We start from the raw sequence: 26,661 nt of genomic DNA, 5'->3' as shown, positions 1-26,661 counted from the left end.
TAATATAACAAAATTACTTTTAATTTTAAACAGTTAAAAGTAATTAACTTGTGACGGTTGATTTATTTTCAGTTTTATGCAAGTAAGTATTCAGGGTGGCTAACAAGCATATAAAAATTTAGTGTTTAAATTTATATTCAACAATTTAAAAATTAAATATTGTATATTTTTGTTTGAGCATATAGTAAGTGGAGGAAAAACATTTTACCTAGCCAGTTTACTTCTTGAAGAATATTGCATTTTTACAAATGTACTAAGGATCAGCTTGAAAACACAATAATAAAAATGAAGAATTATATAGGCTTTATATCTTGATTCACTGACCATCAGATATTTGTTAATCACATTTATCTGAAATAGTTAAGAATGTCTGAATTCTGCCTTTTGCAGAGTGTGGTGATTTTCACTTAGAACTAATAGTGGTCTCCTATAATATCAAATTAAAAGCAAGTTTCAGTTAATGGAGCTTACTTCCATCAAACAATATGACAAAAACTCCAGAAAAAGATTTCAATTTTTTAAAAAGGAGAATGGTAACATGAATGGCAGTTCTTCACACATTTAATATGCATTATGTTAAATCCTATTAAACTCAGGAAGATCCAGGCAGCCTTGCTGTATGCAGGATTGCAAGAATAGATTCCTCTATCAGACTTTAAAGTGGTAAGTTAGAAATGAAGCTTGGAGGTCAAGGCTTTATTTCAGCAATTCTTAATTTTCAAAATATATTTAAGAATTCTTTCTATAAATCTGAAAAATTATAAAAATAAATCTGTGAGGCTAGTTGTGCATTGAGGCTTGAGTCTGATCAATAGAGAAGTGCAGAACATGTGGAAGACCACTCTGCAAAGTGTAGACAACACACCAAAACATCAGATTGTTCTCTGGTCATATCTGCATGCCTAATTGCTTTGTTTTGCAGTCTCAGCAATTGCATTGACAGACATGCACAGACAATCTGAGAAAAACCTCAAAGTTGTTGCTTTAGCCTTTCCGGAGCATGCAGCTGCCTCTGTGCTTCAAAGAGGGGTGTTTAACTCATGCCAACATGGTTTGCAAAGTATTCTTTCAAATGCATTGGACACCCTACTGATCAGAACTGAGGCCATACTTGTCTTCATAGTTTCAAGATGTGGATTCAGAGCACATGTCAGGAGTCATGACTTGAGGTGAGGGTAGGAAGGTTTATAATAAATAACATACTCATGCATTTTCACCAACCAATTTTGAAAGTTGGTTATATTTTAAACCTAATTTATCTTGCATCCTGGGAAGCTGTCTTTGAAACAACTATAGTTTCATGGCCCTTTAGATCCTGGTCATATTTGGCAGTCCCCATCTCTGCACAAAGAAATCAAGTAGGAAAAAAATAAGATAGGACATAGGAAAACAGGACATTTGATAAGCATTTGTAATGTGTGTTTTTTCCCTTTTTTGTGCATGCAATAGTAATCATTTGCCTGATGCTAGTATGGATATTTATAGTGATGAAAGAATATTTGTGAACCTTTAGTACTATCTGCAATCTTGAAGTATTTGGCCTAGAGTGTAATCAAAGCTTCATCTAAGTCTAATAGAGAGATGTTAATTAAACAAATATAAGATAAAATACCGTACTGTCCCATGTCTTCATTGAACACATTAAACTAGTATTCACTATTATGGGAAAAACATGTAAAACTAATATAATCAGCTCTCTTAAATGGATCAATGGAGTCAGAATAACAGATTGATTAGATTTATAGGGCCATCCAACTCGAACAATGTGACTTTGGGTAGCATACAACAAAACCTCTAATCAGTGAGATTATCAGATATGATTTTTAACAGTTTCCCCATTAAACACACACACACAGCCACACACACAATCACACATGCAACACACACACACGAAATTATTGTGGCCTTACCTTAATGGGCAGTTTATGCAAGATAGCCTAAAATGTATGCAAGATTGATTAACTGGTACAAGAAACATTTGGCTGAAGTCATTATTGGTAAAGGAAATGCCACTAGTTATTAAATCTGATGCATTGCATACTTTTTTCAACAAAGATGAAGTTGGTTCGGTATGTTTAGTGGAGACATGATACCCTATGCTTTCTTATGCATTGTTTAATTAGACACACTCTACTGATGAATAAGAAACTCAGTTCAGTTTGTAGGTCACAGTCTGCAAGATGATGGATTGTACTAAAAGTTCACAAACTTGGTTTCCATTGTATATTAGTTCACATAAAACTGATACTTTTTCTACATAACTTTGTTTTTTAGGAAACATTTTCCATGTTATACTCAGCAAATACTTACAGAGCACTGTAATGAAGTATGGTTCTGTAAATTCTCCAATGATGGCACTAAACTAGCAACAGGATCCAAGGATACAACTGTTATTATATGGCAGGTTGACCCTGTAAGTATCATTCCATATGGCAAACTCTTTGCATAAAATTAAAAGCTTTTTTCCTCCATTTGATTTCCATATCTTATGTCATTTTTAAATACCTTGGCATGGTTCTGTTTCCATGCATTTTTGGCTTAAACTTTTATCTCTTGTTTAATTTATTTATTCTTTATTTATGGAAAGTATAATCCAACAAAAGGTATGCAAACTAGCTACAATTTGAATAACTGCAATATTCACTGTTTTCCACACAAGTCTGAAATTAGATAAAGAGAACCAGTTAACCAAATGAGTCCAACATACTTGTTATTTATTTGTTAAGGAAAATAATACAAAGCTATATATTTGTGTATGTACAAATTTTCTCATGTATATTTTATTCAAAAATGTTTCTAAAACTATTACTTTTTCTATTGTAATTATGCAGATTAGACAAATAGAATTTCCCCTTTTTGTAACACCAAAGAGTGGTTGTTTGAGTTTGGTTTATTTTGTTCAATGTTTCTTTTCCATCATAGAACTATTTTAATATTGTTGAAAATATTTTGCTTTGCATGAGTTCATGTCAAGAAAGGCCACTGACATTTTTAAGAGAGTTACTGGTTACCTTGTGTAATCCAGACATCTATTCTTCTAGATAGAAAATGAGTGTGTGCCATCTCTTTTTTTTTAGATAAGTGAACATTAAAAACCAAATTTTTGTTCCTAATATGTTGCTTTGCTAAATGGTTTGTAGGATTGTGAGAATAAATTACTCTTTTAGATTAGCTACTTAAGCTATATAAATGGCTTGCCAATCAATCAAATTACTGGAATTTTATATTTTCTGCTTTTAAAGGATACACATCAACTAAAACTGCTCAAGACTTTGGAAGGCCATGCATATGGTGTCTCCTATATCGCTTGGAGTCCTGACGACAACTACCTGGTTGCCTGTGGCCCAGATGACTGCTCTGAGCTTTGGCTCTGGAATGTACAAGTAAGGATGATAAATGTGAGGTGTTGGCATGCCATAATTAAATAGCATAGATATATGGACCATACTCGGGTTATTTGATACTTTTGGAGGAAATCCTTGGCTATTATTATTATAGATAACTCGATATAGAAAATTGCAAATGTTAACATTTTGACAAAGCTTAAAATGAGTGTTCCGTGTTGCAATGGAGCAACATTCTGAATGTTGTTAGTGGGAGAGAGAGGGAGGGAGAGAGAGAGAGAATGAGAATGAAACTCACAGCATTCCTTGCCCCTTCCCAGATGTACTGAAATTAAAATTGCCTGAAGACATTAAGGAAGGTTGATTTATTATAGGTACTCAATAGCTACTTTATTATATATTTGAAAGCACTTTTGTATTTTATCACCAATTTTGTAAATAATAATTAGACATATGGTATTTAGGTGTTTCAACTACACTGATGCTCATGTATATTACAATTTCAAAGAACCTTACCTATATAACTTCATCTGCAGACGGGGGAGCTAAGGACAAAGATGAGTCAATCCCATGAGGATAGCTTAACCAGTGTGGCCTGGAATCCAGATGGAAAACGTTTTGTGACAGGAGGGCAGCGTGGGCAATTTTACCAGTGTGTAAGTTGGAATGGTCAATCTTTTTGCAGCCATTGGCTAAATTGTTATTCTTATTTAGCTTTTTTCAAAGTGGGTGGAGATATAATTTTCATTCTGTTTTGTGGGGGATTTCCATGAATGCTGTGGATAGGGTGGGGGTTCACTGGAAAACAGATTTGTTAAACCTAGAAAGGACTCAACACCTATTTTTTATAAACCAAAAGGGTAGAAACTTTTGGAGAGTTCAGGCAATCTACCTATACAGATTGCCATTCCTCTTATAAAGAAGCGGGTTTTTTACTATACCAAAATGCATTCATCCCTGATATAGGGGTCCTTGTGCTAAAATGTTTGTGATATGCCTAAATATATATATTTAAAATGAAAAACTGCTTAGAAGTGGTTTGTTAAAAAAAACCTTTGGTAAAAGCCATATTAGCATTGATGGACTTGTTATCTGAAATATATATGAAATTGGGTATATTACTGTTCTTACAAAAAAGAAATTCTATGATGTCAATCAAATAATACATTCAACATGACGTACATGTTCATGTATTAGAGCTTATGATGGCATATAATCACTATGCGTAATAAGGATTCTAGCCATTATAATTATTACCATGAAATGCAAGATAAATAATCTATATCCTGCATTCCTTTCTGCATTTTCTAATCAAACACAAGTTGCATCCCTGAATATCCATCGGAAACAAAACAGCATATGTTAGAATGACATTATTCCAGCCCCCCCGCCCCCCACCTCCTGTGGTCTCAAGGTTGTGAACCATAAAGACCCTACTTTGGTAGGCAAGAAAGAAAGTTCAACAGAACAAAGTTTACTTTTTAAATTTTAAGTAATACCCTAAATACAATACAGCCCCACCATTTCATGATGGGGGTTTCATAGTTTTCATGTTTTTGATAGATTTTTTTATATGAGTTTTGCTTTATCTATTCTCTGTCTAGGATTTAGATGGTAATCTCCTAGACTCCTGGGAAGGAGTAAGAGTGCAGTGCCTGTGGTGCTTGAGTGATGGGAAGACTGTGCTGGCATCGGACACACATCAGCGAATTCGGGGCTATAACTTTGAGGACCTTACAGACAGAAATATGTAACTACATTGTTTTTCTCTTTCACTAAATAATCCTTGGTTGGCTAAGCAATGAAAAGAACGTTTAACATGACTTCTAGATCATGTGTTAATTATAAATTGGGCTTTTCAAAAAAATTCCTATGTAAATAATAAAATATAAATGTGAGGAGTAAATAAATAAAAAATAAACCTTAAAGTGTGAACTACTAGGGCAGTCATAATTGAGCTCATTGTAAGACCCTTGTAATAAAGAATATTGAAACGATATTTACATTCTTGTACAAATGATAATTTTGACTCATAATTCTATTACAATTGTTTATATTTTCAGAGTACAAGAAGACCATCCAATTATGTCTTTTACTATCTCGAAAAATGGCCGGCTAGCTTTGTTAAATGTCGCAACTCAGGTAAGGGGATATTGTTGTTGTTTTAAATAGGCATACTGTTTTGAGAAGAGTGTTAAAATGTAAAAATAGCTATCATAAAATTATGAGGATAAAACTTCCAATTACAATCCTAGGTGGATGTTCTAGCTTATCTTAGATCTTCTCTTAGGGCTCTCTTAAAAAGTCATTCCTTTTTATTTCTCCAGATCAAGTAGTTAAATTGTTGGTTTTTTAAAATAATTGTATAAGGAAATGAAGCTTGCTTAACCCAAAATGTTTGCAATAGGATAGACTAAACACTTGAACAGATACAGTTGTTGACAAATGCAAGAGGGCTATGGAAAGTTTATATCCAAATATTATTAACTAAAAGGCAATTCGTGCAATACGTTTTGTCCCCTCTACAATTTAGGAAAAGACCAGAGTAGTAGGACATGTATTTTTCTTGAGAAAGATCCCTTATTCGGTCCCTGACATATCTTGGAGCAAGAAAGAAATCTTATTGAAAGCTGGAAAAGCTTTTATCAATTGGTGTGATGTTTTGAAACAGTTAAGATGGCTTATTATATTCTACTTCATTTCTCACATGCAAAAGTATCTATTAGAAGCCTTAAGATGTGACACATGGTATAGTGAGTGGGGAGAACTGGCGAAAATATTACAGCAGCTGGTATGTGGGAAAGAGCATCTGCTCACATTTTACTGGTGATGGTGATTTTTTTCCTACTGCAGTCCTACATCACTTATTTCTTTTTCCTGAAAGTTTCAAGATAGAAGCTTTCAGGAAATGTAAATGGGTTCTGCTTTGGGGAGAAATAAGAAGAAAGGTTCTGCTGGATAAAAGACAAATGCTCATGTGATTTTTGCTTGTGAAGAAAAATAGTCCTTTTAAAATTTTTATTGATGTATTGAATCTTATTCAGATTAAATTATTAAACAGTGAAACCAAATAATGGAGAGGAAACTATTTTTTACAATAAACTATTTCTACAATGCTTTTTGTCCTCAGGGAGTTCATTTATGGGATTTGCAAGACAGAGTTTTAGTGAGGAAGTACCAAGGTGTTACACAAGGGTTTTACACAATTCATTCATGTTTCGGAGGCCATAACGAAGACTTCATCGCTAGTGGCAGTGAAGGTAATTTTTTTTAAAAAAATTCTCTCTCCCTCTCTGTCTCTGTCTCTCTTCCCCTCCCTCCCTCCCTCATATTCGAGCACAAACTTTCTGCATTGGTGAATATTATAGTCTTCTCAATCTTTGAATTTTAATAAGCAGAGTGGATGTGCCTTCCATTTCCATAAATGGTGATCATTAAATACTCATTTTAAAAAAAGGATTCTACTTCGGAGAGCGGTGGGATCCACAAGTAAAATGTGTTATATCTTTTTGAGAGTAATGTCTGTAATTTTGATATGATTTGACCAGTATTGAGTACCATTGCTCTAATAGTTCTCTGAAATATTAACTCTATTTGCTATAGATATGTTTTCTAAAGGTAGGTGTAGGGTATGTAAATTCATCTGCGATTTCGATTATAATCAATTGTGTTAAGAGAATTATCATCTCCTATACTGCAACAGAATCTACTGTATTCAATATCTTCCATCGTGAGCAACTTGAAACAATCATGGTTGTCTTTTAGCAGGTTCTCTAGTCAATTGTCTGAGAAGCCAGTTTATCATATGTGCTTGGCATTAAGGGTGCTGATCCACTCTCACGTTCTTGCTCTGTATTGCTAGTAGAATTGGAGCTAATACAGAGTAGGCAACAATACTACTGTACCCAAAAAAATTCAGGAAGATGTGGTTTTGGTCTGAACAGGAGTGCAGTCATAGGTTGAGTCAACAAAAATAGTATCTTAATGCATTATTTGTCTTTAATAGGTGAAATGCTGAACTGAGAACAGCACCTCTTTATTGGACCTTACGTTAATAACTTGTCATTGTAAATATGTGTCAGTCCTTATACGCATGCATTTTAACTCTCTTCCCCTTCCACACAGTCTCTGGCCCAGAAATATCTGTCAGCCTATTGACTTTTTGGTGTATCGAATAATTCATACACCACTTAGGACAGCGTGGACAAGTCACTTAGCTACATCCTACTGTTTGTTTGACATGAATATGCCGATTAACTTATCCAGGTCAACTTAGAACAGCTTTTTATTTTTTTCATTTTCAGTGTCTAAAAACTACCCAGCTGTAGTTGAAGCTGATGGCACCTTATTTAGATTCGGACTGCCTGAGGCTGTTGCCTCTTTGCACTGAATTGTTGCAAATATGGCTGCTGTGAAAGTCTATGTACAAAAAAAGTAACAGATTTAAATGTCATAACCTCTTAAATGTAAAGGTATGTTTTCAGCTAGGTAGGCATTTCACCTACCAGCCCCAAACATCAAATGGTCTGCCCTGGGAGTAAAGTTCACGTCTAATTCTGTAAAGAAGCATTAAGGTACCATTAAAAAAAACCTCTCATGGGAGTAAGTGCTGAGTGTTGTTGCCTTAAGATGAATAATGATCCTTGAAGTTATGCTGATAATGTGTAATCAGATTAAAATTTTTAATCAGATTAAAATTGGGAGAGTAAACAGAAATATAAACAAGGGTGTTTGATGTAATTTAGATGTTGTGGCACTTATTTTTAAAAATCTTATATGAGCTGATTTAGCTAGTAAGTTTTTCTATTAAATAATGTGGCATGTAAGTAGAAGGATTTGTAATACTTGGGAAGAAACCAAAATACTTTGGTTCCTTTATCATTGTTTGAATGTATTATTAAAGCAAATGATTTTAACATTTTTGTACATCTTAAAAGTTTATCTTATGGTGCTTCTATTTAATCAGATATTTAAGTAAAGGCACAAACTTATTCTAGTACATAGCAAAAATATAATCACTGGCAACTACTTTGGTATGTGGTTCTTTCACAATGCAGACACTTGCATATTTAAGATTTCATCCACCCTTTCTATGATCATTCAACTTGATGTCAGGATTAGCAATAGCATAGAAGTTTTCATTCATATGTTCAGCTTTGTAAATGTTTTATGTGAATAGTTGAATGCATCAACACAGTTACAGCTATAAATTACAACTTGGCTGTGTCATGAATTTCTTCAAACAGTGAAATGGATTGCTTACTGGCAAAAAGTATTTGTATTGGGCATTATACTTCAAGGCAAATAAGAGCTATCTGAATGTAACTTCTTTCTTATTCTGCATGTGGGCTGGCATTGGCTGGTTTCTCCACTATCTTTTCCATGCAGCAGTTAGTTCCTGAATAGGGTATCACACAGTTAATTTAGTGGATGTCTCACTAAAGTCATAGATAAAGTATTATGTTTAAAAACATTTTATTTTCCAATCTCACATGAAGTCCTTTATTCAAAAGGCAGAAAGTTTTCTGGGGAAATCCCATATCTATCATTAAAATAGTCAAATTAAAAAATTCAAGAGTTAGAATCCAGAGCTTTTCAGTTTTGTATTTCAATTTCATTCTTGTATGTAATGTATTAGTTGAAATTAGCATATAAACAGATTCTTAATTATATAATATAAATCCTGCCTTTATACTTAATTTTCTACAAATATCTTTGTTTTGGAAAGAACTCAGTACAAGCTGTTAGTTTAAATATGGAATTTCAAAAGCCTTCTTGAAACTGTTGGATGTAGCATTCAGCATTTTTTGGGATTTGCATGGAATTTTTAAAATGGAAACATGGGTTGTCATGTTGATTACAAAGCATATTTTAAATTGAGGATGGATCTCATGTTTTTTTTCAAACCTATCTGTCTTAGATCATAAAGTATATATTTGGCACAAACGTAGTGAACTGCCAATTGCGGAACTGACGGGGCACACACGTACAGTCAACTGCGTGAGCTGGAACCCACAAATTCCATCCATGATGGCCAGCGCCTCTGATGATGGCACTGTTAGAATATGGGGACCATCACCTTTTGTAGACAGCCAGGATATTGAAGGTAAAAAAAAATAAACTAATTTTATGAGAGAGAAAGATTTAAAGATTCAATTGTTTTATGTTTATTTTTGTTTATTGCATTTAAATACAGTGATTTGCAAAGTTCATGGTGTATGCATAGTTTAATCATACAGTGAAAGGTTTGAATAGCCTAGGTATCTTCTAGTCCAAACTTCTTCCCACTATAGGAATTCACTCTCCCCCTCCCCCCCAAAAATGGCCACCCCGCCTTGGTTTATATGCCTCCAGCAAAGCATTTTGGTAGTATCATAAAATGTAAGGATTGGAAAGGACATTAGACAGGATAAGAAGGAATAAAATGGTGGGTTAAATCCATCACCCCAGAAAAAGAAGAATCATATGATTTGGATTTCTTCAGTTCTTTCAAAGAGTGTACCTAAGTAGCTTAGATCTCATCCATACCTAAACAATGAAAGAACATTACTATGTAGAGCCGTGATAGCGAACCTATGGCATGCGTGCCAGGAGGCATGTAGAGCCATTTGTTAGGGCACGTGAGGCATTGCCTTGGCTTTTTTGCCTCAAACTGGAAGTTCAGGAACGGATTTCTAGTTTGTTCCTCTCAGGGGGAGGGACCATTTTTCATTCCACCCCACCCTGAGCCTTCAGAGGCTTCCCTACGAACAGTCCTACGAACAAACCGGAAGTCTGTTCCTAAACTTCCTGTTTGCCCATAGGGCCAGTTTTTCGTGGTCCGGAGGCTTTAGGGAAGCTTCTGAAGCCTCCAGAGGGCCTCCAGGGGGTGGGGGAGGCTGTTTTCATCCTCCCCAGGCTCCTAGAAACCCTCTGGAGCCTGGGGAGGACGAAAAAAGCATGCCAAAAGTAGGGGGAAGCGCTGGTCGCACACGCATGCACACAGGGGGGAAAGCGTGTATGCATGCTGGATCGTGCACATAGCATTATGGGTGTGGCATGCATGCGCACGACCCTCCTGCACTCCCCCCAGTTTTGGCACACAAGCCAAAAAAGGTTCACCTTCACTGAGAGGGCTGATCTTAAGTGATTCTAATGGATATCGAAGTAAAGCACAGTCTCACAAACCTAATTACATTTTTCTCAGCCTTCTTGCGCCTTTGAGGAGACCCTCCCTGGCTGAATTGTTCGGACCTGCATTCTGTATTCAGGACTTTAATACTTATCTTTTTTTCCTTTGCCCCTTCTTGGAGGAAAAGCTGTAACCACTGCAAGAACCAGATGGATTTAGATTTACAGAGCTCACGTATAGCAACATTTGACTAAATCATTTGGTATTTTTAATTCACATTACTACAGCAATGACTACATTCAATACCTTTTCCAGTGATACATCTTATGTAGTGACAGGCAAGGCTACAATCTCATGTATTTATGTATTTACTAAACATTGGAGACTGAATACATTTGTCAAAGCAGAAGCAGTTTAAAAATAATGCTAAAGCATATTTCTTTTTCTTTGCATTACTTTTTATTTTTCTCTGTAAAATAGGTTAGCTTTCACATATCATTGCTGGATGGCCTCAGACATGAAGGAATGTTGGACATGGAATATGATTGATTGTTCTGGATTGCTGTGATAGACAAATCACACAAAGATTTTAGATTACTTGGCCCAAGCCTAGTTGTGGTTAATATTGAACCACGATTTGGGCTATTCTAAGTTGATAAAGACCTTTTTAAACAAACTTGCTCTGTGCAATGAAAGTAGAAAGAAATCTTGCTACTTTTACTATATGATCCTATTCAACAGTGGGGATTAGCAATCATTGGATCTACCTGTCACATCAAACTAGATGAAAATGTCACAGCTTAAATGTTATTTGTTTACTAAATTTCTGTGCCCCCATTTTACCCAAGTGACTGAGAGGTTTACAACAACAACATAAAGATTTCCAAGTCAAAATTAAGTGCTGTGGAGGTTTGTTGTTTCCCTAGCGTTAGTTCAGTACAAACTACTGAGGTTAGGCTAGGTTAGGATTTTGCCATCACTATATTAATGTAGCAAAGGCGTATGAAGCTGCATTAGAAATAAGAGTTAATGAAATTCAGTAGCTTATGCAATCGTGTAACAGCACATTTTAAACAAATTGCAAGCTCCTTTTAAAAATTGCAAAAGTTCAGGAAAGGAAGTATATTTTCCACAGATGATACACTGGTTGTACTCTATTGTTGATGGATTGAAGTACTGGTACCTGTGTGGTGTATAGTAGATGCTGGCTGTTTGTGCATAGAACAGTGATAGTTTATATTGCAGGGGTTCTCAAATTGGATGAACAGTTGTGTTTAAGGGTTAGGTTTGGAGCTGTTTGAGTTGGAATTTAAATGGGCTTTCAGTTCTTGGTCAGAAGCCAGTCTTTTAGGCTTCAGCCCCAAAGATGTGATGGATTGTTCCAGTGGCACTGCTTCTGTCTCCTTCCTTGTCCTTTATTGAGCTGAATTAAAAAGTAGCCTTGACAGTATCACCCAGAAAAGTTTGGCAGAGAGACTGAGCCCATCTTTGTAATTAGTAATTTAATCTTCCTCATTTTTTTTCTGTATTGCCATTTGTATCATAAATTTTATATTATTTCCAACATGATCATAATCCAGATAATTTCCAAACAGACAATGAAGTATATACATTTTTGTATCTATGTAAAAACTTCTGCCCAACCCATCTGACCCATCTGTTTTGGTACTGCTTTCAGATTAGTATTCATGATAGACAGTCATCATATCCAGAATTATTGACAAGTGAGCAACCTTACAAACTGATTTAATAAACAAAATTTTCTCCTGATTCTGCTGCACTTCAGATAGCAACCCTTCTCATTTTGTCATTTGAATTACTTGAGCTCCAAGTTATACAGGTGGGATTACAGGGTTTACAGGGTTTTTTGGGGGGTGGGTGGGGTGGGGTGGTATAAAATGGCTTCAGAATAAAAATGTCCTAAAACCTAAATAAAATCAAACCAAATTGTTGTTAAAGGAAAACACCCAATCCCCTCCCTGAAAAAGTTTGAAATGATCTGGATTAGAAAGATATGTACAACTCACTAAATCAGTCAGAGCTCTGTCCCAAGATTTCCTCAGTAGTGTGATCCAGAATGGCACACATGCAGTCTGCCCCATAGATCCTGGTGCACACAAACACAAAAGCATATGGTCACAACTTGAGAGTGGAAATAATTCCAGACTTCAGTTGCAGAAGCCATGTTCAGTACACATTTGCTGGAATGTGGATTCTGTCTATCACACCCCTATAATTGCTATAAAGGAGGAAATGATTAAGGACTGGTTTCAGCTGATTGGGCAATATACATTGATATGAAAATTAGATATTACCCCAAGTTTTTGTCTCTGAATGTTTTCTGTCAATTGCTCTTTCGTTCCATTCCATTCCATTTCTTGCAGTTTTGCAGAAGAAACTTGTAAAAGCTCTTGCTGATCTTTATTGTTGCTGTTCAGTTAGTTTACAGTGAATGAAGTGAATTTACAGTGATTTTATTTATTTTTGTGAGATTAAAATGTGCATATATCATGATTGAGATATACAAGACAATATGGATGTTCTTAATATATTTTTGTTTACATTTTATCTCTTCCCCTTAGAGGAATGCAGTAGCATGGATAGTTGATGGTGAATTTGGAGCAGACGACTTCTGTTTAACTTAAATTTAGTCGTATTTTAAATGGCTTGGGATTTGGTGCAAACAAACATGATTGATAGCTGGACAGACATGCTCATCATGAAAATGAACCATTTTTTAAGCCCGACTGGGGCCAAACATTTTACCACCTTGCTTCATAGTAAACAGTTGAGATGAAGCACGTCGTTAGAACGTTGTTGGACACCATGTTGAAGTAACCCCCCATCGGTTGTGAAGAACTGTGCTACATTCAGGCTAACCATTGAACTCCGTATATACATTTTCCCCTTCTGCCATTTTGTCAGGCAGACTACTGTTCTTGTTGCTCTTCTGTGTAATGAAGTTTAAATGCTTGTTTGGAAAACCTTTTATTTAACAGTTTAGAAAGCTTGATAGAAAGAGTGCTTTAGTCTGAAGAGTACATGTTGGATAGGAAAGTATTTCCTTCTCTTGTTTCTCTGAGTCTGCCTTATTTAGCTCGAGATCTTTGCAGCTTGGTTCATGGATTCTAGCCTTGCCCGTTGCGCAGTATATCCAAATCCAGATGTAAAACCAGTGAATGACATGAAAAGCACTCTCAGTATCACACTTGACAAAAAGGTTTTGTACTTTTCACGTAGCTTGTAACCCTATAAATGGGTGAACAGCACAAATTTTTTTAAGAATAAATTATTTATAGCATTAAAATGACTTTGATTTGTATACGTTTGGAAAATAAACCAGCTTAAAAAGTGTCATCTACAAGTTAATGCAGTATACTTGGTGCTCCTTCTGAGTGTTGTGTAAGACCATTTGGCTAGCAGGAGTTTTACACAGATTATATAAAGTATTATTTTAAAAAAACCTTTGTTTACCAACATAATTTGAAAGCTTTCAGAATCACCAATAAAACTATTATAATGTAATTTCTGAAGTTAATAAAATGAAAATTCCAGATTGGCTAAAACTTGTGCAATGATTCTTATTTGAAACAAAAACTAAAATGGGAATGGGATAATATTTTAGAATCATTTCCCAAAATTAATGGATTTACTTTGTGAATTTAAATATGTACATTATACAAGTGTTCCACATAATGTTCACCCCATAATTGTTTTCTCAGGGGATGCTTGTTAATAGTTTGATGTTAGGAATGGGTTGTTGTCTTTAGTTTTTATATGCAACCCCCCACCCCCAATGGCCTGGTATTGGACCTGTGTAACTGTTCTAAATTAAAGAAGGACATACCTCTGTGTAACAATGAAACAACAACAATTTATATGGAAAAAAATCGAGCCCAATCAAGCTAAATAAATGGAAAGTTCTTTAATTTTGAGGAAAGTCCCATATTTGGAAGAGAATGTACATTGCTTGAACTTAAGCATGGTCTTTAATACTCAGATCCTGTGATAAGCAATCACAGTCAGTGCACTTCAGTGTATTTCTTAACTCAGATTTAGCACGTGCTTATCTTCATAGCATTTGATTTAATTAGTTATGTCTCACAAAATTTCTTTAAACACTTATCAAATTAGGAAAGCTGGTATTCCAATTACTTAATGTAATAACTTAGTTTTTATAACTCAAATGACAAAAAATGTTTTAGAAGACCAGGCTTACAGAAGTCTTTTAAAGTAACAATGCTTTCCTTTTATGTTTTTTAATAGATTGAATTCTATATGTGGCTCATTTTATTTCAATTCATTTTATGGAGTAGTGTTTCTTTATGTTTGCTATAGTCAATTCATATATATATTCTGTTCATTTGACATTATGTTATTTTATTTGAAATTGCTTAATAGTTATTTTTGAGCTTCTGTAATTATTTATTACAGATACTTGCAGATACTCCCATTCAACATCTTGAAATGCTTTACATCTCTAACCATCATGGTACTGGCACTAAAATTGCTTATTAATTCAAAACTATTTTAGGACATTAGAGCAAAAATCAGGAGTGGCTGAACCTGAAAGAATTTGCATAATTTACTTTCTTCGGGTTATTCAAAACAATCAGGTGCTTGCAAGTAAAATTTCATACATAGACTTTAATGAACATGTTTGAACCTATAGTTTACCCTTCTTTGAAATATAATACTAAGGGGGAACTAAATTAAAAGCACTGAAGTTAAGCACATTACTTCTTATGAGTTTTCTTCTAAGGACTTTAATTAAAAAATACATATAAAAGCATTTCAGAATGGAAATGAGTAAGAGTCATGTTTTGAAAGTGCCACTTCTAAATGTCACTGCATAATGTAAGCTATGCAGTTCTTAAGTAGCAGTTCCAGATGTAGAATTAACATTTGTTGCCAGGCTCAACTTCCTATGACTACATTGTGAGACCAATTTGTCCAATTGTCTCACAGTGTTAACACTGCTAGGACTTTTTGTGGATGGACAAAACACACCAGTATTTTCTGGCATGTGGATTGGAAGGCATTTATGTCACTTTTCATATAAACTAAAAACTAAATTCTTCATTGTAAAAAGATATGGAAGAGGTGTATCTGCAATATTCTTATTTTCATACAGTAGGTATTTCTCAATCTCAGCTGTAAATTCTAGAGCAATTATTAATTGTTCATACAACAGAGATGATCTATGAAAACATGTTAGCATTTTGACCATCAATTCCAAACTAGGCATGCCAACCATAAATTATCTTGCCACAATGATTCTCATCTTTATCAGGTAAGTCACTTTAAAAATAGCACAAAAGAGAAAAAGGAATTTAATTTTTATGTAACCCGTAAATAGCCTTGTAAATGTGTAGCTAGCTTCCCTCAGTTTTGAAATGCTGGGAATATGGAGTCACAGGTGGAAAATTACCCATCCCCCCCCCAATAATTTCATTCTGACTTCCAAACTGGTATTGTTGAATGACATTTAAATAATGCTAGGTGTTTAGTGCCATGTTAACTACAAAAATCTCCCACCCTTTTAAAATGGCTTAAAATTATTTCTCATACTAATTTTATGCTAGCAATAGATATATTAGGGAAAGGAGAGTTAGTAACCTTTTTAACAGCAGAAGAATGTCTTAATTTGTAATTTGGGGCAGAAAGGGAAAATGAACCAATTTCCATAAGATTTGGTGCCCTTTATCTGTACCCCAAAGCACACAAGTTGCCTCTGATTGATGCATTTCAGATAAATTACTAACCATGTATCGTTAATACTTCATATATGTAGATATATCTGTATCTATATATATTTATCTTGCATTGGCTCGCATCCATTTTCAGCTGCCATACAACAAACCACTCGTATGACAGATAACATTTTTGAATAGGGAGGATTTAACTGATGTGTGCAGTGTTGTCTGCAATAGCTGCTCTTGTTGCTGGAACACAAACTAGAAACCTGTTTGCTACTTGCTCACTTCATATAGAAGAATTCAGCAAAGTGTGTATGGTATGAATGTGTGTGTAAAACAGAATCAGTCATGGAACCAACTAGGTACATGTCATGTTTTACTGAATAATTTTAAGTCATGTTGTGTGTATTTGTCTTGTCCTCTAACATTAAAATTTGGTTAATACAAATATATTTTTATAAATTTCAAGTACAGTGTGCCCCATTTTTTAAGTGTTTCATTGTTAAAAATAAGCGTACTAGATTTGATTCTTAACACTTATTGGCACAGATGGAAAAAGCTATTGGCTCCAAAAATGTAAGAGGAAGAAACATTCTCAAAGTATGTGTGTATTTACAAACCAAGCTGTAGAGATCAAGAAAAGAACTTTTACTGTTCTCAAATTTCTAAATTGTCAAGATTTATATGGAGTTGTGGTGGAACTAGTTAACACTTAGAGCTTTTGGTATGTAATGACTATTTGCTATGGACTGATATTAAATGTTTCAAAGGATTGCGTTATTAAATTTTCTGGATTTTGTTACTTTCCTCTTGAATTATATTAAGTAGTTTAAATTTCTTTTCTGACATTAAAACATGAATTTTGGGGCTCCGTATTTATTTTCACTGGTTTTACTAATTTATGGGGCACATTAATTTTTATTTTATAAATATGTAGTATATTAAACATATCTAAAATCGTTCAAGTCAAGCTACATTAATTCCTGATTGTCTATTGGAGTTTTTTTAATTAAACTTTTCCATGTTGGTGCACAGCACTTAACAAATATTTGTATTCCCTCTTTCCAGTTCAATAAACTAAATAAATAACTGGATTTGATTAGTTCTTAGCTTTATAAGCTTTGACTTCTATTTCATTCTAGAAAGGAACAGAAGTTCCTTTCCTTTCCAAGATGCATTCACATATGATCACACAACTCCTCAATCCATGAATATCCAGCAAGAATTCTTGTGAGAATGGAACCCATACTGCTCAGATTTAAGTTGAGTTACTCACTTGGAGCACAAAGCCATCCCCATAAATCTTAGGCTACAAAAGCTAGACGGCAGCTGTCTGAAAAGTCAAGCAACATCAGGCTGTTTACTGAACCAGTGGCTATAGGTGTGGTCTTGAGCTTGGAAGATTGCAGTCTATTGAACTGATAATGGTACCAAATTTCCAACAGCAAATGAGATTGCAGTTATACTGCACAGCTTCAATTTGGATGTGGCTTATTGCCATTATAATACAGGCAAACTATGAATGAATACATACATACATACATACATACATACATACATACATACATACATATATATATCATATAGTCTGCAAAAATACTAATATATTAAAAAAGGTGTTTGAGAAAGTACTTCCATGAAATATTGTAGCAGCTCTGTGGGGACCTGAATGTTAGAAATGAGTGCAACAGTTTAAATTGAAGGAAACTGGTTGCATATATGGCAGGTAACACTGAACTGACAAATGTTTGGCCACTGAACATATTTCAGCCTTCAGTTTAAAAAACATTCACATAAGTGAATCGTATTTAAAATGTTGCCTATAAGAAAGAAAACATTGGTCATTTGTCTCTGGTAAGCTTCCTTTTATATGATAAAATCTTCAATGAAATGGTTATAGCTGCTGTTTCACTGTAATAAGTGAATTTGCTCCATTGGGTAACCAGTATTCTTGCAAAAACTTCACATAAGAATTAAATACAGTAAGAAAATGGATTTGAGTAAGAACAAAACAATAGTTGCAAAAACATAGTATTGTAGTTTCTAAAATATTTTATATGTTAAAAATACAGGAAAAATATGTTTTGTTCGAAGAGGAAAAAATATACTGCATGACATCACTGGTCTGGATTTTCTTGAGAGTTGCTCGTGGCTTCATAGTATTTCAATGGAGTAACATCAATTTGGCAACCATAATACTTCATTTGGCCACTTCATTTTCAGTCATTTATTAAAGACAGGATCATACTATAAAGAGTGAAAAGAAAGACCATGTCAAAAGTTGTAGAGCTTTAAATAAATATGATTGCTGTCTGCAATTTATGTCAGCAAAACTGAATGCTTCTGAGGGGACAGAAAAGAGTGTTTTTTAACAATTCTAAGATTTATGAAACTACAGTTTCTATTTGAAGTAAAGTGTCATATAATCAGATTTCATAGTTTAAAATAGTCAGCTCATCAGAGGCAGAAAATGTGGCATAAACAAAGTCAAGTATAGAACAGTTTGGGATATCTCCACTGACGACAAATAGCACTGCTTCCACCAAGGCTCTTCCAAAGATTTAAACCACATTAAAATTATAACAGACTATTCTAATAGGAATCTTAAGAATAGCTTTACTAACTTCAATATGCAAGCCTTGAAACTTACCTGTAAAGATACATGAAGAAACAAAGGAGATGAAAACCAAGCTTTATCATGGCCTCTTTCATGTGTGATTTTAGCTGCCCTCTGTTGTGGATTTCTGTAGGATCAAATACTCCCATGTTTCCACTGGGAACCATGATATACCTGAAATGGTTTCAAGAAAATTGTTTCAGTACCAACTGTGCTCCAGCCCAATAGATTAATGATCTCCATATCAAAAAAGACAAAACATGCAAAACAAAGTGAAATCAATTGGTGGTTGAGTTCTTTCAAACAATACATAACACTTACGGGTTTCAGAAGAATGAAACAAAAGAAATAGATCATTTTTGAGCTCCTTCTACATTACTCAAATACATCCTGCTTTTGCAACTTCCTTTGTACTCAACATGCATCCCAAAACTATTTGATACATGTCAAGCCTCTGAAGCGGTAAATAGGACAGACAAATGCTCTTGTGCAGTGGAGATGCATTACTGGTATTAATCAAAAGACCTTTCAAATCTGACGCAAGCTCATGTTTTCTCCAAGAAATTTGAATCTCTGAATTTGTCATGTTAAACTTTGCATGCAGCTTTCAATCAATCTTAAATCATCTTTTAAGCTTGGGCACTGTTTAGAAATGGTGAACTCATTAGCATATAATTTGTTAAAATATTTAACTTATTAAACTTTAAAATTCTACATTTAAATCACTGACATTTTCTATTCGGTATATTGCATTAGAAATAAATATATGCATAAAAAACTTGAGATACTTAAAACAATATCCTATACTTTTTATTTGCTTACTAAATATAAAAATGACTCAACCCAAAGTCAATTCAAAGCAGAAATATTGCATTTTTCTTCCAGGAAATACACACCCAAAGAAACACCTTGATTTGCTTCAAAAGTGCTATAGCCTCAGGCATTATTATATAGCTAAGTATATGAGACCTTAATGCATCTTATATGCATCCTAAATTAGAAGTATTGCCAAAATTGAAAAAATAAAAATAAGTACGTTTATTAGAGGCAAAATTTAAGTCTGGGCTGTAGTTTGCAAACAGAAAATCTTAAAAGATAATTCAACTTTCTCCTTTTTCCCTTTAGGTGAAAGCAAAGTTGATAAAATTCCAAAAGTAATGGCTCATGGCCTGTGAACATTCAAGATATGTAGTTTCTTAGATTTATATCCTGCCTTCCAGAAGCCTTTCATTTTTACATCCAAGACCACCCTATGAACAAGGTTGAGCTGAAAGACACTGGTCTACAATCTTCCAGTACTTTTACAGCTAAGAGTAGAGCAAAATCTAAGTATTTCCAGTCCTTGTTCAATGCTTAATCACTAATTACTACATTATTAGGTATTTTTGCACCAAGAAATATGATACTTGCTCCTGGAAAAATACAAAACTGATTTTATACTGCTTTCTTCTCAGAATGGGATGAAAAGTAGGTTTTGAGTTGTATCAATGATGCACTAGATTTTCACATGATCCATACTCAAAGTCAGTTTTTAAACTTAACACTTTTAGCAGTATGGAAGTTATATATGTACCTATACTCCTTGGGACAAGAAAAATCTAGTATATTTATTGTTGGTGTTATCCAAAATCCATGCTAAAATCCAATGAGAAAGGAAAAGTAACATTGTCACTTCCTGCTGACTTGGCTAGACTAATAAATTATGGAACAAGGCAGAGTTTATAAAAATCTTCTTTATTAAGAGAGGAAAAAATATGACCAACATCATGCAATTCTTAAGCCACCAAAGGTCTTACCTGTATATGTTCCATGTTGCCACAGGAAAATTGAGGAGGAAGATGAACCAGTGCAGTGAAATAAGCATTAATACAGTGACAATGGTATGGCCAATCAATTCAGGGATCACCCACTAGAAAGATTTTCAAAACAATTAAAAAATAAAAATTGTTATAAAGATTCTGCAGGAATCTTCTACCTGCAAGCTGACAAGGGCTGCAAAACTTATTTGATTAAAAAGAATCAGTAATTGATTTCTATTGGATGGTTCAGATATAAATTGTAAGTGCAATTTACAAAGCAGAAATTTACAAATTATGGATTACTTTCTAGGAATACCATCAGAATATTTGGAATATTTATGAGAACCTAATCAGCTTATCTAATATGATATGCAACAGTCTTGAGCTAAATCCTATATATTCAACACTTCTGGGTAAACCAAAATGCCAGGCATATTTCAACCTAATTTTCAAATTAGCCTTATTTTTCATGATTAAGAATTTTCTGTTCATCAATTTGAATTCTTGCATTAAGATGGTACTATAAAAAGGGTGAGTATATACATTTGATATATGGTAGCAATGGATTCTAATCCATGACAGGTTGTTAAATAAAAGAGTTTATAAAAAAATTATTACTCTTGACAACTTAAAGATGACTGACAATAAACTTGTAAATAAGAATAGGGAAAGGCAAGCACAAAATAATACATTCTGCGAGCAAGCAACAAATAAAACACTGGGATCTTGCAAGAGCAGAAGACTACACATAGTAAGCATTCAGCAAAGAAAAGGAAACGTATATGAAACACTGAAGGAAAAAAATGAGATTGGGGAATAAATACAAGTGTCCAAGACTATCATGTAGGCAATCCAGATTCTAGTATTTGGCCTCCAAGATTAAGTCTTCCCTACAACAGTAATTCTTATTTTTTGGTATTAAGAAAACTATATTAAGGAAGTAATTCTAGGTTCACTGTGGTTCCTCTCTGAATTAACATTACAGGTAGTCCTTGATTAAAAACCAAGGAAAGCAGTTAAGTAGCACCCACTTTTACAACTTTTTGCCATGGTTGTTAAACAAACTGCAGTTGTTAAGCAAATCTGGCTTTCTCCATTAACTTTCTTTGTTCGGAATCCAACTGGGAATGTTGCAAATGGTGATCACATTACCCCAGGACTCTGCAATTGTTATAAGTACATGCCAGTTGCCCAGTGCCCAAATTTTAATCATGATTGTGAGGATGCTGCAACAGTTCTAAGTGCAAAGACAGGTTGCAAGTAACTATTTTAGTGCCATTATAATTTAGAACAGTCACTAAACTAATGGTTGTCAGTCAAGGACCACTTGTAGAAAGGAGATTATTTTTGAAAACTTTTAAACAGTACAAACAAACTAATGATATAATTTTGAACTACAAGTTCCACAGTAATTTGGTAGTGAGACTGTTGGGTTAATTCAAAATCTCTGAAGAATCTAAGTTAACTACTACTGCTCTAGAAAGACACCTGTCCAAAGCACTATTTAGTGCATTTATGAATTACATATAATCACAATATACTTTCCAACTATCAGAGTAGTCCTATGCTTGCCAATCCTACTGAGTATAACAGTAGTTATTCTCAGATGGTAATAGAACTACAATTTATATGCCTAGAAATAGGGATTGCCAATGTTCCCCAAAGAGCCTATGATTGGGCTATGTTGGTTTGCATATTCTACTTATTAAACAAAATGGAGTCCTCTGGAGAAAACCAAATATTCCTCAGATGTAACCAAAATAGATGCCATTCTCTGGCAACATAACCTTTTAATAGTTGAAGCCAAAAATACATATGTAAAAATTTACAACATTTGCCACATTATTGTATTAACATTTTTAAAAAATAAAGAGAAAGAAAAACAACTTACTTTATTTAGTTTTGAGCAGCAAGATCTGGCATTAATGTAGTCACATTCCAAATCTGATAATGTAATTATCTGATGATCAAGATAAGAACAACTATTCTGTCAACGATACCCTTGCCCTTTCTAGATAAGAATTAAATTATTTGGACAAATTGTAAATGGCATCCTAAGAAGATTTTATATAAAACTCAGCAAACAGGCCTCCAGCTTAGGACTTCCAGAAGAATGAAAGCATTTTGCAAAAGATATAGATAAAACCAGAATCCATACCCCTGTTAACTGTTAGTGACTTTACCCAATGCCACCCAAGCTCCAAACTCTAACTGATCACTCATGAGTTTCCAAAGCTGCTTGTTTTGTGAGTTTGGTTCTTTATAACCATGTTAAAATTTGACCAAGAAAGGTAGAACTTCTGCAGGTGCACAAGCAAGTCACTGATTTGATTCAGATGTTGCCCCTCGCCCACTAAGACAGTTTTCTATTATTATCAATAGCAATATTTGAGTTCAATTTCTCCTCCCTCCTTTTTATCATATATTTATTTTAGTTTATTACAGTTACCCAACTCCAATGGACAGGTATAAAACCAATCTCCCTCATAAAAACAGGGCGGGGGTAGGGGGTGGGATCTAAAACCAAGCAAACAGCCTGGACTAAAAAAATGACACAAAGGAAACCTCCCCAGCCCAACATATTAATGCAGACAGATTTTAAGAGCTTTCCAGGCAGAACCTTAAGAAAGGATGCCGTCCTTATCACTGAGGGGCCACTGTTTCAGAGGATGGGGGCTGCGACTTCCTCACTCCCCTCACTAGAGAGGGAGCAAGAGTGCAGCCATGCTGCCAGAACATACTTTATCGACAGAAACGATTGAAACTAAATAGTTCCTCAGATATCCAGGCTCTATGCAATACAGGGATTTATAGATAACCATACTTTGATTTGCAGTAGGAAGCCAATTGCCACCTGGCTTGTAGCCAAAAGTTTAAAAAATTGCTTCAAGTTTTAAAGTACCGTATTTTCACGACCAAAAGCCGCACCGGATTATAAGCCGCAGTATCAGTTAACGTTAATTTTTCAAACTTTTTTCATATATAAAGCGCACCGGGTTATAAGCCGCACGTTTTTTTTGCAACATCTGCCACTCCTCGCACTCCGCACTACATGATACACACACCCCCGCACCGTTCGTCCAGTAAGGTCGGGGAGGCGTTGGGCAGAATTGGGAGGGAGATTTTCAAAGAAGCGCACCAAATATCTCCCACGAACTGAATCTGAATCTCCCTCTTGATTTTACGCTCAAACTGGAAGCTCTCCCACACGTCCCTCTGGTCTCTCCCTCTCAATTTTACGCTCAAACTGGAAGCTCTCCCACACGTCCCTCTGGTCTCTCCCTCTCAATTTTACGCTGAAACTGGAAGCTCTCCCACACGTCCCTCGGGTCTCTCCCTCTCAATTTTACGCTCAAACTGGAAGCTCTCCCACACGTCCCTCTGGTCTCTCCCTCTCAATTTTACGCTCAAACTGGAAGCTCTCCCACACGTCCCTCTGGTCTCTCCCTCTCAATTTTACGCTCAAACTGGAAGCTCTCCCACACGTCCCTCTGGTCTCTCCCTCTCAATTTTACGCTCAAACTGGAAGCTCTCCCACACGAGGGAGGTGTGCGTGCCTGCGTGCGGTCATTTGCTTGCAAATTGAGAGGGAGAGACCAGAGGGACGTGTGGGAGAGCTTCCAGTTTGAGCGTAAAATTGAGAGGGAGAGACCAGAGGGACGTGTGGGAGAGCTTCCAGTTTGAGCGTAAAATTGAGAGGGAGAGACCAGAGGGACGTGTGCGAGAGCTTCCAGTTTGAGCGTAAAATTGAGAGGGAGAGACCAGAGGGACGTGTGGGAGAGCTTCCAGTTTGAGCGTAAAATTGAGAGGGAGAGACCAGAGGGACGTGTGCGTGGCTGCGCGCGGTCATTCGCTTGCGAGCTTCAAGTTTGAGCGTAAAATCGGGAGGGAGAGATTTTCGATCTTTTTCCATACATAAAGCGCATCGGGTTATAAGCCGCACTGCCGGTTTTTGATCAAATTTTAGGATTTTCAGTGCGGCTTATGGTCGTGAAAATACGGTAATCAGATTTCTCTAATGTCTGAATTTGGAGAACTTGAGCTATTTAAAATCTAACAAACACAATTTGAATCCACTGTTTGATACTCATTGTTTAAAATAACATCTGTTGAAAGCCAATCAGAATTCTTAAGGTTTAAACTTCAGAGCTATCCTTTTAAATTTTAGAATATCTTAACACAAGCCACCAACAATAAGTATGCTGCATAAGACAAAAGATGACTGATATAAGACTTAAGACCCAAGTTACAACAGCACTGAAAAAATGACTTATGACCATTTTTCACACTTACGACCGTAGCATCCCCATGGTCATGTGATTTACCTCTGGATGCTTGATAACTGACTCATATTTATGACACCTGTAATGTTCCGGGATCGTGTGATTCCCCATTGCGACCTTCTGACAAGCAAAGTGAATGTGTAAACCAGATTCACTTAACAACCGTGCTACTAATTTAACAACTGCAGTGATTCACTTAACAAATGTGGCAAGAAATATCATAAGATGGGGCAAAACTCACTTGAAAAATTTCTCAGCAGCATAAATTTTAGGCTCAATTGTGGTCATAAGTTGAGGGCTACCTACTCACACACACACACACAAGCAATTTTGTTCCTTTTTAGTTTTACCAAATCTTTTAATTCCTAAAGAAACTAGCAAAATTGTATTCATGAAATTAAAACATCTGATGAAGACCGTCCTTCAGAAAATGCAGTCCTCCAACAACATAAAAAAGTTTTATACTTTTCAAAATAACTTAAGTGCTTGAAAAGGTATCTAAAGTACATGTCCCTTATATCTGATATGAAATAGCCACTGAAGTATATATACAATAGTCAGAATGATAAAGATCATAAGGCACAGATTTAATTCTAAGCAAACACATCTTATCAGTATTGTGAAACTTCAGCACAATTCTACATATCTTAATCCACATAAATTAATCTCCCACAATCAGGACAACGGATGCCATTTTTTAAAAATATGTTGTTTCAAGTGGAAAACTAAAAGTATCATCACTGAACAGGATCGACAACAAGAAGTTTTATACTACAAATAATGCATTATGCAATATCTCAATCAGGAGTTTTATGCAAACTTTAAAGACGGGAGGATATTTATTATACATACCGAAAATAAGTCTTGCAGGATACCATAACCCAAAAGTTGAATGGTAGATCAAACAATCTAGTGAACTTCTTCTCAAAAGAGAATGAAAGCAATTGTATCTTGGTTCTGCAGCCAATCTAAAAACTGTTCTTCTTGGCCATTGCAACCAATGCAGAATACAAGGCTTCCCAAGCTGCTCCTACAAGATCCCGACAGCATGTAATCAACCCCATGCAAAAACACAGCTAGGGGATGGGGATTTATAAAAGACCGGTGCAGTTGTGTTTTTGACTATCTAGCTAAATAAGAAACAGCCACGCCCGGCCTGTGCAAGTACCGGACACAACGAAAACCTGCTTTTAGAGTCCGACCTGGCTTGGCGATGGATTCTGCCTCACCTTCACTTGGCCGTCATGCCTTCAATTCCTCTCACCCCCACCCGAGACGCCCAACCTTTCTTCCAAGCGCGCCTCCTTAAGGCTCACGCTGCTTGAAAAACCGCTCCTCCCTCGCTTTCCCCAGCCAGCGTTTGTTGCTGCTGGGTCCCATCACCCTTTACGCCGCCGCCGCCGCCCCTGCCCCAGCCAGACCGCCATTAACGCCCCCGCCTCGGCCGGTCCGCTCAACTGCAGGCCGGAAGAAAGAGCCGATCGCTAGCGCTCTCCGGCTCCCAGACCCTCCCCTCGCCCAAACAAACGAAGAGGATACAAAGTAAACGGAAAGGAAAATCAGGGCGCAGCAATCAATGAGCGAAAATATGAACACCATCGACTCCATCGTGCTACGGAAACAGCCGCCCTCTCGGCCACCGTACAGGGCCCCGCCTCTCTAAGCCTGTTCGCGGTTGTCGGAGCAGCGCTTCCGCCTCTTCTTATCGAGTTCCTCAGATTTGCCCCTATTATACATTTATGTGGAAAATATTTCTTCGCACGGCACGCTGGGACTTGAAGTCCCACTTTAGGAGTCTAAAAGGAAGC

The 26,661-nt window shown here is 35.7% G+C and overlaps 2 protein-coding genes across 6 annotated transcripts in view; one reads left to right on the top strand and one right to left on the bottom strand.

Moving 5' to 3' along the window:
• The window catches only part of WDR26 (WD repeat domain 26), a 37,520-nt gene extending 16,949 nt beyond the window's left edge, over positions 1-20,571 (top strand). For 2 of the 5 annotated variants that reach the window (XM_087717848.1, XM_087717847.1), the window contains 8 exons: positions 2,275-2,413; positions 3,243-3,383; positions 3,881-4,000; positions 4,949-5,094; positions 5,408-5,486; positions 6,475-6,604; positions 9,265-9,450; positions 19,897-20,571. In XM_087717848.1, the coding sequence (XP_087573974.1) occupies positions 2,275-2,413; positions 3,243-3,383; positions 3,881-4,000; positions 4,949-5,094; positions 5,408-5,486; positions 6,475-6,604; positions 9,265-9,450; positions 19,897-19,946 (991 nt within the window). In that variant the 3' untranslated portion in view covers positions 19,947-20,571. The other 3 variants (XM_014071159.2, XM_014071160.2, XM_014071161.2) reach the window with 2 other exon arrangements.
• CNIH4 (cornichon family member 4) lies at positions 18,189-26,572 on the bottom strand. The gene is made up of 5 exons (XM_014071162.2): positions 26,393-26,572; positions 22,462-22,530; positions 20,568-20,680; positions 18,805-18,945; positions 18,189-18,401 (listed from the first exon to the last, which is right to left on the bottom strand). Exons 1-5 carry the CDS (start codon positions 26,459-26,461, stop codon positions 18,374-18,376), a joined length of 420 nt encoding a protein of 139 aa, XP_013926637.1. The 5' UTR covers positions 26,462-26,572; the 3' UTR covers positions 18,189-18,373.
• Positions 26,573-26,661: the final 89 nt, after the last annotated feature.

Source organism: Thamnophis sirtalis, unplaced genomic scaffold (genome assembly GCF_051295495.1).
Source record: "Thamnophis sirtalis isolate CommonGarterSnake01/CBP01778 unplaced genomic scaffold, rThaSir2_p1.2 scaffold_6, whole genome shotgun sequence".
In the NCBI taxonomy this organism is placed as follows: domain Eukaryota; kingdom Metazoa; phylum Chordata; class Lepidosauria; order Squamata; family Natricidae; genus Thamnophis; species Thamnophis sirtalis.
This window is presented reverse-complemented; position numbering and strand designations above follow the sequence as displayed.

Bases quoted from the DNA above. Each gene is read 5' to 3' on its own strand.
- CNIH4 (XM_014071162.2), bottom strand. From the start codon at position 26,461: ATGGAGTCGATGGTGTTCATATTTTCGCTCATTGATTGCTGCGCCCTG. The intron at 22,531-26,392 runs GTATCCTCTTCG...CTTGATCATCAG, and splicing joins TTTTCCTTTCCGTTTACTTT to ATAATTACATTATCAGATTT. The intron at 18,402-18,804 runs GTAAGTTTCAAG...CACTCTTTATAG, and splicing joins TTCTTCATGTATCTTTACAG to TATGATCCTGTCTTTAATAA.